The sequence below is a fragment of the Thamnophis sirtalis genome, unplaced genomic scaffold, assembly GCF_051295495.1.
Source record: "Thamnophis sirtalis isolate CommonGarterSnake01/CBP01778 unplaced genomic scaffold, rThaSir2_p1.2 scaffold_4, whole genome shotgun sequence".
NCBI lineage: Eukaryota > Metazoa > Chordata > Lepidosauria > Squamata > Natricidae > Thamnophis > Thamnophis sirtalis.
The window spans coordinates 55,225,673-55,242,188 of NW_028261384.1; the positions used below are offsets into that span (position 1 = coordinate 55,225,673).

General features: G+C 38.9%; 1 protein-coding gene across 1 annotated transcript in view; it reads left to right on the plus strand.

Annotated features, from left to right (window-relative positions):
* The window catches only part of LOC106552073 (prostatic acid phosphatase-like), a 70,099-nt gene extending 59,874 nt beyond the window's left edge, over positions 1-10,225 (plus strand). The window contains exons 8-11 of the mRNA XM_087714388.1: positions 4,092-4,171; positions 5,087-5,193; positions 6,945-7,114; positions 9,938-10,225. Coding sequence (XP_087570514.1) covers positions 4,092-4,171; positions 5,087-5,193; positions 6,945-7,114; positions 9,938-10,026 — 446 coding nt within the window. The 3' untranslated portion in view covers positions 10,027-10,225. The remainder of the gene's footprint in view (positions 1-4,091; positions 4,172-5,086; positions 5,194-6,944; positions 7,115-9,937) is intronic.
* The last annotated feature ends 6,291 nt before the right edge of the window (positions 10,226-16,516 follow it).

The window sequence follows — 16,516 nt, forward strand, 5'->3', positions numbered from 1 at the left end:
AAGATTTTTTAGGAGATCATCAGCACTTGAATTTTCTGAAGATCCCAGAAGCAACCAGAAGTTCACTGTAATCAGTGGAGATCACATAACAAAAGTCCTGCATGGCCATTTAGTAAAAATTGATTAGAAGCATTAGAATGCAGGTTTCCTGATATCTTCAAAATTCAGAAAAACATATATTGCAGACAGGGAAGTGCAGTCAGGGGAGGCAGGGGAGGTAGGACCTCACCACTGTCATCATGAAAAGAAAAAAAATTAAAAGGAAAAAGGCTGAGGTAGTTGCTACCAGAGTCACAGTAGATGACTGCTTAGTGCTTAACTGCAGGAGGAGGCGAGAGAACCACGTGCCTCCTTTACTCTATCTTTATGATCACTTGAGCAGAGTTAAGCAAGGGTTAAAAAGCAAAAAATTCCTTATGCAAAGGAGGCACGGGGTTCTCTCGCCTCCTCCTGTAGAGGGCACTTTTTTAGAGGCTTTTTTAAAACAGTTAAGCAGAGTCATCCATTGGGGACTCTGGCAGCAGCTAACCCAGCCTGGCTTCAGTAGCTCTTGCCTTTTTCTTTTTACATTTTTACATTTTCATCATGGCAGGCAAGACCAGAGTTGAAATCCTCTGTGACACAGCTGGAAAAGGTATGTGGGTCGGAGGGAGGGGTGAGGAATTCAAAATTATTGTAATTTGTAAGTAATTTTTATTCTAAGTAATTGGTGTGTGTGTGTGTCTGTGTTTGTTTGTTTCTTTACTTCACTCAAACAAACTCTCTCTCAATTTGAGAGAGAGTTTTTTTGAGAAGAGAGGAAATGGGGAGAGGCAGGGAGGGCAGCTTGTTTGAGAAGAGAGGGACAGCCCACCAGCAGAGGCGGGTCTTTTACCCACCTCTGCTGGTGGACTGGCACTTTCTTTCTTTTGCTAGGCCAAGCCCATTGGAGCTCGCCACGCCGGGGGGAAGAATGGGCTGGCTGGGCTGGCTGGCTGGGGAGGGGGGAATCATGGCCACTCATGTGGCTCCCACTGCCACCACCAGCAGCTTGGGTGTCCGGTTCCGGTTCAGCTCAGGGCTGTGAATTGACATGGTGAGACAGCTGCAGCAGCTATAGAGCAGGATGACGGCCTTAGAGCGGGATGCATCAGGGCTTCAGGGGCAGCTTTTGGAAAGCTGTGCCAGGGCTTTCCGAAAGTGGACCCAGAAAACGCTATTTGGATAAACTTTGTAAGGCTTTGAGATGGAAAGCAAATAATTTTCAATCGGGCCAAAAAGATGATTGCAATGCAAGAAAACACTCTGCTGCCCTGTTTGCCGTTCCCAAGACCCAAGGGGAAGGGTTGGGGGGAAGCAAGCACTGCCGAGCATAACCTCCGACCCGCCGGCCCAAGCAGGCTCCTGGTGCTCCCTTTTACCTGTGCAGAGAGAGGTGCAGGCTGACAGGACAAGCACCGCAGCAGCGCCCAGTACGGAGCGGAGCGCTCACCTCATGACGGCACATGGGAGAAGTTCTGGCAGATGGGATGGAGCGAGCCGGAGGGGGGTTGTTGAGGCTTACAGGGCCATCCGGAGAGGTGAGCTTCCCAGAGGCTGGTCTCCCACACCCCATGCCCTCCCCTCCAGCCGGGCGATGACGCCGAGCTCTTTGCCACCAGTGACTCTTGGCACTGCTGGAAGAAAGAGGCGGGCATGGAGTTTGTCTGCCCCCCTCCTGACTCCGCCTTGCCCGGTCACTCCCTTGCCCTGCAGAGGGCTTGCCCGGTGAAGAAGATGCCTGGAGAGTCGGTACCAGCAGGCAGGCAGGGTGCAGAGGGAGGGAAGCGCCGCTGCAGGTAGCTTGAGGTGGTGCGCCTTGTCACAAGCGGCTCTCCAGCCACCTGGAAGGAAACAACGAGTTGAAGGGTGGGCTGTTGTACCCCGCGAGCAAAGGGGCCACTGGGGGCTGCAAGACTGCTTCATTTCTGGTGGGTAGTTCTAAGCGAGGCGGCAAGAACGCGCCAAAATCAATGCCCTGTCAACCCCTCGGTTTCCCCCCTGCCTCTCTCGAGTGCACATCTGATTTGGGTTTTTTTTACATAAAAGCATAAAAGAAAAACGCCCCCGAAGCCCCGATGAGTCCCACTCTATGGCCATCGTCCCGCTCTATGACGGATGCAGTGGCCATAGAGCGGGATGCGTCGGGGCTTCGGGGACAGCTTTCGGAAGGCTGTGTCATAGAGTGGGACGCGTCGGGGCTTCGGGGGTGGCTGGCACTGGCAGATATAGGGAGGCTTTTGCCCGCTTGCCTCACAGCCATGAACCTCACCGCACGTCACTGATTGCAGAAGGTAAATATTGCAATGTATTATGTAGGCAGTGCCCCCTTTGATTCCAACATACAGTCCCTTCTACAAATGTATATGAAGAACCCTTGCATTAATGTATATCTACAGTAGACTTAAAATGGACCAAAAGACAATCGTTTGTTAACCTAAAGGATGAAATTTACAGGATTTGAAATTAATCATTTTATTTTCTATTCCACCCAAATCTTTGCTAAAATCAGTTCCACACAGTGACAGCTACACCAGTGATGGGATTCAAGCATTTTTACTACCGGTCTGTAGACGGGGCTGGGTGTGGCATGGCTTGGTGGGTGTAGCAGGGGAAGGATACTGTAAAATCTCCATTCCCATCCCACTCCAGGAGAAGGTTACTGCAAAATCCCCATTTCCTCCCAATCAGCTGGGACTTGGGAGGCAGAGAATAGATGAGGGCAGGGCCAGTAAGAGATGATATTTACCGGTTCTCCGAACTACTCAAAATTTCTGCTGCTGGTTCTCCAGAACTGATCAGAACCTGCTGAATACTACCTCTGAGCTACACCAGTGGAGAAGTGTCATTATTCCAGATAAATTTTTGTTGCACTTCACTGGCATACGTATATAGTTATTCTGGTATATTTCACCACATATTGGCTTCTTGTACTTGCATTTAGAGTTTCCATTTCATAATACAATACACATGACCAAAATCTTTTCCATTAAAATTGCAGTGTTAAAATCTTCACTTTGGCTGTATTTTTAATTTTGTCTTCACAAGTTACATTATTGTTTTTATCATTACATTTTTAATGAATGTGTTATAAGTATCTAATTCACAGAAGCCTGTAATGGCAAACTATTACCTTATTATTGCTCAGGAAAATAATTGAATAATTGCCCATGTAGTTATCAGGAACTGAACAATATCTTTTTTATGATAAATAATAGTTTTATCTAAATCTCTAATTATTCCAAAGTATAAATATATTGCATACAAAAACCTTAGCAATCTAAAATGTTTTTAAAAGACACAAATTAACCAGGTTTAAATAGACAGGTACAACATGGACAGTCTATATATGGATGGTATGGAATCTATGTACTAACAAATACAATTATCTCTCAGAAAATTGCATGAGCATAGGAAATGTGGATAATGTAAATAATGGAATTGGAAGTTTTGGGTCACATAGAATTTTCTCATGATTGTAAATTGAAAATGATCTTATAATGGTTTTTCATTGCTATGAGAAAGAATGTAGAGCAGGGATTCCCAACCATTCCATGCAAAAACTTGGGATGCAAAAACCTGGGTTTAGAAGTTTCAAAGTTATACTGTATATGCATAATTATATGCATATAATTATTTACTTTTGTAAGGGGTGCAACAATATATCAGAAGTGTTCTAGGGGGTGCGGGGTATAGAAAAGGTTGGGAACCCCTGATGTAGAGAAAAGAATTGTTTCTTTTCTCTAAAGGAATAATGGACTAGATGAATCTAGCAGAATAATAATAGTAATTATTTAAATTATTAAATTAAAAGACATAAGACATCTTGAGATATATTTCTTATGGATAAAATATACATTATTTATTTCTACTGTATGAGAAAATAAGACATCTGCTTAACATTAACCAGCTTAATTTTGGTTTAATTGCTAGAATTAAATTATCATTCATTAGTTTCTTTAATAGACTCTTTCTTTATTAAGAATCTCAATTTTTCCTGCTAACTAAATATTAGGAATATTTAAAGTATATTCCAACCATTATTAATAACACTTATTTACTCTTTCATTAAGGTCTTCTTGTGAAAGATATTCTACAAAAGTTCTCAGAAGCTCGATTTCCTCAGAAAAGAAAGATGATAGTCTATTCTGCAGTAAGTGTCTTTAAAATTCAGCCAGCAGCCATTCAGCCAACTATAGAATGCAAACAATTCTGCTGAACTTTACTGAAATGTATTAGCTGAAATCTGTGGAAGATCAGAGTCTTTATTAAAGTAGTTTTGTAGTGGCTTCTGGTCTCTTAGTTTTGATGAAAAAGAATTATGATAGAATAAAACAATTGATTGGTAGTCTGACTGGTTAATTTTATTACAAAAGTCACTATCAACTCTTAGCAACCATATCAATAAATTTTATTCAAGACAACTTACTTAGGTTTTATTTGGTTTTTAATACTGACACTATCAGTTATCAGATGTCATGATGGCTTATTCTAGCTACATTATTACTCCAATTTTTTTTCAATCTTTTCTTCTCTAATTACTAGAGCCATGTTTTCCAATGTGAGAGCTTCATTATCTGACCCTTAAATTTGTCTCAATGTTTCACTTATGCTCATTCAGTTTTTCTGGCAACATTATAGTCTTTTGCCTTCTTCTGGGTTTCAGCTGATGTTCCCTCTTCTAGATTTATTCCACGACTAACAAAACCACCTGCTTTCACCTCCATTATGAATTACTTTAATCAATCTCCCTCCCTCCTCCCTCCCCTTCTGACCTACCTATTCCTGTAGGCATCCTTTCAATGTCCCTGAAAATATTAAGATGGTACATCAGGTAGTAATTCCCTGGCCTTGTTTTAAAGATACAGGAGTCCTTCTAGAAAAATGCATAATATAACCTGTAATTAATGCAAAGATCTGTGTGTATTTGGAGCAAAGAAAACATTGTTATTTACTACAGAAAAAATAGTTGAAGAGGTATTATATGCATATCAATATAAAGAAATTGCAATTAGCAATATTCTATTCACAATAATATTAACAAATACCTTTCTCCCTCACTTTACAGCATGACACTACTCTTGGTGCTTTGCAGATGGCGCTCAATATATACAATTATAAACTACCACCTTATGCCTCTTGCCAGATTTTTGAACAATATGAAGAAGAAAATGGGCAAGTATTTAACATAGGGTGAACATAAGCATACTTATGAAATCAATTAATTTTTCCTGGCTGGATCTCCACAAAAGTACCTTGGTGGACAAATATATAACAACATTAGAAACAGGTTATTTGTGAATACATATTCATTCCCAGATTGGGTGATTAGTATCAAGTTCACAGATCTTTGCACACACACAAATCCCACTTCTTGTCCCAAACTTTCTTTTTCCACAACCTAATGTAGGTGCAATGGCTTTGTAGTAATTGCTTCTGTTAAAGAAAAAGGAATCAAAATCCTGCAGCTCACCCAGAAATTCACCAGTAGATCCTGAGCTACCTTCTTTCTACACATACTGTGATCTTCAGCTAGAACTGACAGATCTGAGCTGCAAAAATAAAAAAGGAGTTTTCTGCTTCTCCATCATAGTGACCAGTGGTGGGTTTCAAAATTTTTTAGAACCTCTTCTGTAGGTGTGGCCTGCTTTGTGCGAGTGGCTTGCTGGCATATGACCAGGGTAGGAGTGGCTTGCTAGCCATGTGACTAAGTGGGAGTGGCTTGGCAGTCATGTGACTGGGTGGGCGTGGCCAACTTGTAAAATGTGGTGAAACTCACTTAACAACACTCTTGCTTAGCAACTAAAATATTGGCTCAGAAACTCTGGCATTTGAAGCACACAAGTCTTAAAGCTGTCAAGTTACAAAACCTCTCACCCCTAACACTTTAGAGAGAAAAAACCCCAGAGATGTTCAAACTTGACAGCTTTAAGACTTATGGACTTCAACTCCCAGAATTCCTCCTCCAGTCATGTTGGCTCAGGAACTCTGGTATTGAAGTGTGCAAGTTTTAAAGCTGTCAAGTTACAAGATCCTTGCACCCCTAACCCTTTAGAAAAAAAACTCAGGGATGTTCAAACTTGACAGCTTTAAGACTTTAAGGTTTAAATAAGACTCTTAGAGGTGGGTGGGGTAATTGGTGAGCCAGCCAATCAGTGAGCAGTGGGGGGGCAAGCATGGTGCGGACAGGTTGGGGGAGGGAACTGGAACCGGATCTAAATGGCACAGTGGATTTGTGGAACCTCTTCTATAGAAGAGGTTAGAACTGGCAGGAACACACCCCTGATGGTGACATAGAGTTTTACAAGTGATCTGGTTCTGGTAGCTTTATCCTTAACAGTCAATTGATTTTTGTTATCAAATGACAGCATCCATTCAATTTTGTCAGGACTAGGAAAATGTTTTGTATTGATGGCCACACTTTGAATTTTGAATGATCTATTAAATACTATATTAAAGAAGAGGAACTTCCCTATTGACAAAATAGGGAATGTCACAAACATCAATTTATTAATAGGTGAACAGGTGAGATTTATCTCTGCTCTTTCCTTCCAGGCTGCTCTCTATTATGTATCATCCCATAGGGATATAGAATACTTTTCTATATCCTACAGCTTCCTACAGCTTTCCTTCAAACAGAAAAGCAAGAGAAAACTAGAACTTCAAATATTCACGAGTTAATCTTTCAATACTAAAGTACTAGTTTTTTGGGATAGTTCTTTTCTGGAGCAGTTCAGAACAGTGTCATGAAATGGTACTCCGCTCCAAATCAGAAAGTTTAAGAATCAGGTAGACAAACTGTGGTTCCATATGATTGAATTATATTTCTCATTTCCAGAATGAATTTCTAGATCTGTACTGCATTTTTGAAAAATATCATTCAACATGTGATTCCCCCCCCCCTTTTCCTTGCTTCTGTAAATCAGACTTCACACTATTGAAATGTATTTTCAAAATGACACTTCAAAAGAATCTTATCCTGTCACATTGCCTGGCTGCTCATATGCATGTCCACTACAACAATTTGCAAAACTGGTTTTTCCCATCTTGGTAGACAACTGGGAAAAAGAATGTGAGAAGATAGACATTGATAAAGGTAATGTTATTCCTATTATATTATTAAACATTGTTATTGCTGTTGTTCAATCTTAGCAAACCATGTAAGTAAGATGTTGCAAACAGAAGTGACTGTAAAATATTATAAATATATTTTGACCTACAATTGGAAACCAGATGTGACTTTTAGAATGTTATTAAAGAATATCTTACATCCAAAGAAAATTCTTATGCATTTTCATATCCTATAACATTAAACTTGTCTTATGAGCTGCCTCCTTCCCATCAGTGATTGACATAAGCAGCTTTCCCACTGGAAGGAAAGTTTTTGCCCACTGAGATTGTCAGACTATTGACTAGTAGTTATGGGTTTAAATGTTTCTTCAAGTTCTAGAAGGTCTCAGAGAAGTAGTTTCTTGTTCTGTGCTGGATTCATTGTGGGATCGCTCAAGACAAGTAGATTTGGTCTTCTCACCAAGATCATAAACAAAGGTTTGGATGACAAAAATTGCCAAATTTATCATATTGAGTTCTTTCACCATCTCTTCAGTGGAAGGTATGGCTACAGACTAAACTGTCAGGCTCATCAAAACAAAGTACTATTTACATGGCTGCCTTGTACCTTTTTGTACAGTAGTTGAATTGGAAAACCAAGATGAATCCTACTTTTGTCTTCTCAACTGAAATCTATCATATTAGTATGACATTATGTTTTCATGTATTATGATACTGCTTTAGAAAAATGCTCCTATAGCACATCTTGCTCCATTTTTTCCAGTTAATATATATTAATATATATTTTAAGATAATCAGATTTCTCTAAGTGAATTGACACCCAAGATTGTTTTACAGCCATGCATGATTAGCTGTAATTGATTATGATGAATGTTTTCTGACATTAATTATACCTATGATTGCTTGGGAGAAAAACCATAACAAACAGAAGCAAAAAAAAAAGGTAAGTCAATTATAAAATAAGAGTGATAACAGCACAATGGATATGAAAAGAGACCTGTGTATATGAAAACAATAAAACAATATGTACTGTTTTCTTTAGTTATATTATTCTATCACCCTGAAAGCAAAACTATGCAAAGCAAAACATGATTCCATTTGATCAGTCTTCGGTGTAGCTTGTGTGTTCTATCTGGCTGAAGTATGCTCAGCATCAGCACTTGGTGCATTCACACTACAAGATTTCCTGATTCATCTCCAGGTTCATTTAAAAACAACAACCAGGAAATGGCTTTCCAATGCATATTTGAACTACCATTATTACTATATACTGAGGAGTTTTTACAATTAGAATGAAGCAATGTGTGTACAGCTAGTCAAGAAGGCAAACTATTTGGCACTATTTTCAAGTTCAAAGCATGAGTATGCTGTTGCAGCCATTTTTGCTTCTTAACTTGCCACAGAACCAGGGAGGAGGAAAGACTAGGTTTGGAATGCCAGTTCCAGGCAACAAGAAACCATCCCGTGGAAACCAAGGTCATGTAACCATATGGTCGGCAAGGACTTGGACAAGTTTCCAAAACAATACCTAGATGTCTAATTGGACAATGTGACCTGTACATTGGTGCAGGTCACATTGAAGAAATTATTCTTTAACTATGCGAAAACTGCAGGAATTAAGTAGAGCTGGTTTTGCTTTCACTCTCTGCCAAAATGATGTACTCAATAAAATTTTACATAGAGATTGGATCATCTCAACAGTACTTTCTCAGCTGGATTTGTCAGTCAGAACCCTGACATTAAACCAGCTCTACCAAAATCCAACTAACAAATGAAAATTTGGGGATCCTGAGCCCCGGCAACCTGTCTAGAAGAGCTGTGAAGACTCTGGGAAGATCATGGTGATGAAGTGCAAAAGGGAATCAGCTGCAAAGAAAGTCCTGGGGATGACCCAGGCATATTTCAAAACCCAGGTATGGTGACCCGTCCAAAAGCCTGAGCAGAGAAAGTCGAGCAACAGGCAGTGGGGGAGAAGGCAACTGAGGAACTCAGGCAGAGGAAGAATTCTGGCAGAGGAGGACACCAAAGATGGCTAAAGCCACGTTCCCTTTGATTTCCCCTAGAATGTCATTCACTCGAGTATCGAGGTGGAGAGTGAAGAGGGTAGCAGGATGGGAGGAATTAGGTGAATGGAGATACCTAACAGCCTGCCGCAGCTCCTCAGTGGAGCAGATGAGGGAGAAGTTCCTCAGTCTGGAGGTACACGGAGTAGAACAGGGATGGAGGATAAAGCAACTTGCTGAAGTGATGGCTTTGCCAGCCTCATCACCCCTGCCATTTCTGGGGCCAAGTCCAGCAGCCATCATCAGGGCTGCTGATCCCCAGCAAGTGGCTGTGCCTCCACCCGATCTTTCTTCCTAAGCTAGATATGGGGACAATTAAACCAATTGCTTTCAATCTATGCCAAAATGATGTGCTCAATAAAGTTGTGCATAAAAAGATTGGATCATCTCAACAGTGCTTGCTCAGTTGGATTTGTCAGTCAGAATCCTGACAACTATTCTCTCATTGATTCTTGGTAGCAGGAGGACAAATTTGTGTGCTCATACAATTTCTTTCCAAGCAAATTAAGCTTTATTGTAGCTTACAGTAGGTATGGAATATCATTTTAGGGTTTATCAAATCTGGAGTTATCCCACATCTGCCCATCTGCCTGCCTACTTTATAGCCTGCCTTCCTTGACTGGGAAATAATGAATGGACATACTATACATTGCATTCTAGAACTCCAAGATCCTTTCAAAGTTACATAATGTTCATAATGTTAATTTTTAGATTATATAATCCATCCATTAATGGATGTATAAGTTATTTAGATATTCTAAATTGACTCTTAATTATTCCAACAGAAAAATTCCCTGAACCTGCTGATGATCCACTGGTGCCAACAGAGAAGGTGCAAGATATAAAAGCCACTACTGAGACCATTAGGCTTTAATTTCCAAAGAGTGCAATCCCCAATCTGGCATCAGCTTTTGGGGAGAGTAAGAAAGGCTGAAGTCTTCAGTTAAAGTTTCCAAGTTGTCAAGCAAGCAGAACTGGAGGCTTTGATGACAGTTCAAGCTTTCATATTATCATTATCATCATTTGATATTATAAGACCTGCTGCAATCTTACTCCAAGGGCACCTCCTCAGTACCAAGAACACAAGCCAAAAAAGTACAGAAATGCTTGTCTGGATGGAAGTTAATAAAGTTAATAAAGAAAAGCAACATGTTGTAGTTATGCTATTTTGTGTTTAAAACTTTAACAGCAAAACAAAATGTTGAAAATGTTCTATTCTGTACATAAAATAAACTCAAGAGATTAAAACAAACCCATCATTTCTTTAGTTAAAGCATAATTGTGGAAATTTAGCTGAAAAGCATTGTTTAATACACATAGATGCAGTTTGTAATACAAATCAATGAATAGAGTTCTTTGGTAATCTGCAAGAAGTTTGATGTAATCAGTTTTGCTCTACTTGTAATAATCACTGTGGTTGTCTGCATTTTCTGTAATTGTTTTAAGGCTTACTTTACAATTAATTCAACAGATTTGTTTTCTTAAAATACTTCAATACATGTTTGATGTTCATAGTTACCAATTAATATTTCAGCGTGTTATAAAAATGCAGTTTTCACTTATCTGTATTTATAAAGTTTATAGAACTTTATAAAGTTATTCTATGAGAGAGCTTAAAGTATTGATATGTAAACAGTTTTATGAAGAGCCAATATCTACCATATAAATCTCCTACATTTAATTTCCATCCCAAATCACCTAGAGTATAGCTATGAAGATCTATTTATTATAATAAATATGTTAGTCTTCAAAATGTTATGACATTTGACATGTTGATCTCTGACCAGGTAGCCACTAACTTGTTATATGCAAAACACAATACTTTTTGTAACACAAATAAACCTAGCAGATGGTTAGTTTATCAGATTAGGAAAAAAAGGAAAACTCGAAATATATCTAAACTGACTTACAGAGGGAAGGAGGTGTTTCAACAGGATGAGATTCAAAAGGTATTTCGGGAATTTTTTACAGAGTTGCATAAGGGGGATAAAATTAATGGTTTAGATATAGACAAATACTTAGACAAAGAGAAAATACCCTTAGTTAAAGAAGGGCACAGGCAAAAATTGAACCAACCAATAACCTCGAGGGAAATTTTACAGGTAATTAAGCAGTTAAAGTCAGGGAAGGCACCAGTTACAGATGGTTTGACAGCGGCTTACTATAAAAATTTACAGTCAAAAATGGTAGAACCTCTTAGAGAATTATTTAATAAGATTCAAATGGAAGGTAAGGTACCTCCATCTTGGAAGACAGCATTTATATCCTTGATACCCAAAGAAGATCAAGATACTACCCAACCAAAAAACTATAGACCTATCTCATTACTTAATGTAGATTATAAAATTTTTACTAAAATACTAGCAAATAGGTTAATGCTGGTTATTCAACAATTGATACACGCTGACCAAACAGGTTTTATACAAGGGAGCCAGATGAAAAGTAATGTTAGATTAATTATTAATGCATTAGAATATTTGGGAAAGAACAACCAAATTCCTGCTGCGTTCATATTTTTGGATGCTGAGAAAGCCTTTGATCAAGTTAATTGGCAATTTCTGTTGAAGATATTGCAAAAAATGCAGATAGGAGACAGTTTTTTACAGTCAATTAAAGTAATATACCAACATCAAACAGCTCAAATCATAGTCAATGGAAGCTTAACAGACTCTTTTCAAATTGGAAAAGGTACAAGTCCTTTGTCCCCACTATTGTTTATTACAACTTTGGAAGTATTGTTGAATAAAATACGGGGCTTGGATGGTCTAAAAGGAATTAAGATTAGGCAGCAAGAATACAAAGTGCGTGCTTTTGCGGATGATTTGGTCATAATATTGGAACAACCACAGGAATTTAGTATGGTTTTAATGAATATGATTAATCAATATGGTCAACTGTCTGGTTTTAAAATAAACTTAGGGAAAACAAAAATATTAGCTATAAATATGAATACTAAACAAAAGGAAGAATTAGGAGGAATGTTAGGATATGAGGTAGTCAAAAAGGTCAAATATCTTAGAGTTAATATCTTAACCTCAAATGGGAAACTATGTAAGTATAATTATGAACCACTCTGGCATAGTTTACAGATAGAGATGAAAAAAGGGGAGAAATTGCACTTATCTTTGCTGGGTAGAATAGTGGCAGTGAAAATGAACATCTCACCAAATTTTTTATTTCTTTTCCAAATGTTACCGATACTTTAAAAAGATGTGAATCTTTTAGAATGGCAGAAGGGTATCAATAAATTTGTATGGGCAGGAAAGAAGCCGAGGGTAAAGCTGAAAATAATGCAAGATGCACGCGAGAGAGGAGGCTTGAAACTACCCAACTTAAAACTATATTATGATGCAGTGGTGCTATCTTTAATTAGTGATTGGATTCATTTAACTAATGATAGGATATTGAATATTGAGGGATATGATCTGGTATATGGTTGGCACGCCTACCTGTTATTCAACAAAAAACTGGACAAGAATTTTAAAAGTCATATTTTAAGAAATGCTTTTCTGAGGGCCTGGAAAAAATATCAACATAAACTAAACAACAAGATACTCATGTGGGCAATTCCTAGACATGTGATTGAAAATATGAATATAGCACAAAAACAGGATAGAACTACTTATAGACAGCTCCTCATCTTGGAAAGGGGGGCACTACAACTAAAACCCTTAGAGGTATTGAAAGAGGAGAAGGTAGTTCAAACATGGTTCCAATATGGGCAATTACAGGCCAGGTGGAAAACAGATCAAAAAATTGGTTTTATCCAAGTGGAGGATAATCTATTTAAACAAATAAGAGACCAAAGTTTAATGCATATAAAGAGGATATATAATGTATTAATACAGATGGATTCGGAAACAGAACTAGTTAAAGATTGTATGGTAAAATGGGCTCAAAATATTGAAGAACCCATAATGTTGGATACATGGGAAAGAATTTGGGTAAGAAACGTGAAATTTACACAAGCTCAAAACCTGAGAGAAAATTTTTATAAGATGTTCTATAGATGGCATTTAGATCCTAAAAAGCTGGCTTCTATGTATCCGAATTTACAACCCAAATTTTCATATATGGTGGACTTGCCAAAAGGTTAAGGCATTTTGGATAAAAATATGGTGGATTATGCAAAATATCTTTAAAAGAAGGATAAAGTTTACTCCTCAGTTATTTTTGCTAGGTATAAGTACTGACTTTACAGCGGTAGAGACTAACTTGATTCTGCACTTAATAACGGCAGCAAGACTGTTGGTGGCGCAATACTGGAAGAAGGAAGACCTGTCTACAACTCAAGAATGGACATTGAAAGTTACAAATTTAGCCGAGATGGCTAAAATATCAGCATATCTTAAAGATCACTCAAATGAGAGATATAAACAAGACTGGAAAAAATGGATTGACTATATACAAAACAAATACGGGACTAAGAAATTCCAGATAGCCTATGCTTAAGATCAGGAATGATTTAAATTGTTCAAAGTTAGCTTAGCAAGAAGAAGCTAAGATCAATGTAGAGATGTTATTAACTTTTTTTATTTCTTTTTTTTCTCAATATATTTTAGACTGTGTTTGTTAAAAATCTATACCGTGTACAGGCTCTGGGAAGTCGGGGGGGGGGAGGAGGGGGGGAGGGGGAGGGATATATATTAAGTTAGACATGATGTGTTAGATCTCAATGTAATGTGACTTCACATGTATACTGTTTCTCTTTAATCTCTCTTTAAAAATAGGATAAGCCAAGTACATTGACATATAGTGGAAATACACCTAGGGAGGAGGAGTGGGAAAGAAGAAAGATGGGCAGAGAGGGATGGGAGAGAGGGTGGGAGGGAAGGGGAGAAGGAAGGGGGGAGTGGATTTGGAGAGACGAGTGGTAGATGGGGAGGGGAAGTAGGGTAGAGGGGGATGATGGAGGGAGATAGAAAGTTGGAGGGTGGTGGAAGAAAGAGGTGTATGGAGAGTGGAAGAAGTATATTGGGTTTCTATTTTCTGAGGTATTGTTGACAAGAGGAATTGATGCAATTATTGTTTAATACTGTATGGTGTTGGCTATGCACAGTATACATGTGAGTGTATGAAAATGAAAAAATAAAAAATACTACTCAAAACAAATGTTATGTGTCTTAGTTTTTGCTGCCATATATTGTATGCATTACCACCTCATGATTATGAATAAAATTATAAATAAGAAAGCAACTCAACATAATTACTTTGACAATATATCCCATTATATGTCATTAACAAGATTACAGAGAAAAATAATTGGCAGGAATAATCAAACAAGAACTAGCACTGGCATGTGTTATAATAATGACAAAATGCTGAAGTATATGTAGATATGCCGCAAGCTCTGTACTTTTGTACTTGCATTGCAACATCATACATAAGTATATAAGAAACAAACTTTGCCTCTTAGCATTTCATCACTTGCTCCTTCTTGGATGCTTAGTATTGAGTCTTTATTGACTCAGCATTAATTTTGAAGGCTCTCTTGAGGATGGTTATCAAAAAAAACAAAACCTGGGACTCCCTTCTTCTGGGTGAATTCATACAAAGAGGGATCCAACCTAGCACTCAAATTTCCTAGTAATACCACTATGGACTTAGGGTATAATACCAGTATATCATCTAAGATAAGTTCCAAGTCCATCCAGTATTCAGAGTTATAATACTGGGATGTGTTTGCAGGGATATATACATTTACCAGTATTAACTCAAATTTTTCATATTCAAATTTGTTAGCTAGGAAGTGTTGAATACTTATATTTGTTATATAGTTTCTCCCTCAACCATTGCAACTCCTGCTTTATATGAATGTATAGCCCACCAGAGGGTCTCCCTTTTTTTGTTTTTTTGGGCTGGGGAGGCCCATCCCTGAAATCTTTACAGTTGTACTAATTCATCCACTTAGGTTAACCAGGTTTCTTGTAAGGCTATTACGTCAAATCTAGGGAGAAAGCTCATTAGTCCATTATCAACCATCCCTTTCCAGCCAGCTACGTTCCAGGTCATCATCTGTATGGGGTTCCCGGAAGCAAGATGGCTTGCTTGGTTGTTGGCTAACTGGTAAAAATTCTGGGTGTCAACTTGTCATTGGAGCCAGGTAAATATCTCATATAAACACAATTGTTGTGCAGTTTGATGCATAGTAGAACAAGCAGCAAGCAAATATTAAACTTTAATTGCTGATGAAATAACAATTGTCTTCTGTTGATTCAGTAGTTTATAAAGGAGGTTAAAGAAATAAAAATGTTGGATAAACCAAATTTAAGCCTTAGTCTGTGTTTATTGAGAAAAGGTATTATGGTCATTAAGAGTCAATAATGACTTGAGGGGGTCCAAGACGATAATTTCTTTATATCTGCTTTTTTTTTAAGCCCCAAACAAGAGATTTTTTACAAGTTTTATGTCAGTTTTAATAAAAAAATGTGGAAAATGTGTAAAAAAAAAATCAACAATGACTTGATCGTACATAATTACTCTACATAATTACTGTAACCTAAAAACTTGCCAATTCCAGACCAGGACCAAAACCCAATTAGCCCTGATATATAGGATTGTTGTTGAACAGCTTATCTTGCTGGGTTCTGCATAGCTTGATGATAGGCTAACATTAATTGTCTCTGATGCCCTAAGAGAGAATAGCCTTAAAAAATCTACAAAAATAGGGCTGGTTTAAAAACATTGTTTTGTTTATAAGCTTCCCTTTTTGCAGTAAAGATGGTGTAAGTCATGGGGTATTAAATGGGTCTTGGTTAAGGTGACCAGATTTTAACATTGGTAAGGCGGGACACCATTGACCAGGGGAGGGGGGAGTGTGAAGTTGGGGACGGTGGAAATTGTAATCCCAGGAACAAAACACAAGGCCGGGGAAAGAAATACAAGGAATATAGGGTTGGGTGTCAAAAGCATACAGATATGGGGAGGGGGAGTGGAAACTAATACAAAGGGAAGGACTGCTGCTGTGGACGATGAGGTGTATAGTCCCGGCACACATGCCCACAGAACCAGGCTTGGCAGAGAGCAATGGGTGGTGTAGTCTGGCGCCTCGGCATAGCTCAAGCGGAGGGTCCCCCTTCGCCCCCCCTCCTCGACCTGTCAGATTGCCCCCCCAAAGCTGGCCTCACCCCCTGCCTCTTCCCCCCTCCCTTTTCCTGCTTGTCCCCACCCCCGAGTGCCTGGAAGTGCCCCTCCCAGGAAGGAGCCTCACCGGGCCCAGCCTGGCCTCACCTCATCCTGCAATTCCTTGGCAGCGGCAGTGGCAGCGGCAGATGTGAGACCTCCTCCTTCTCAGCCGCCACCATCTTGGCTCCCCCCTCCCTCCGAGCATCCTCCCTCCAGCTTCCCTCAGGCCCTACCCCGCT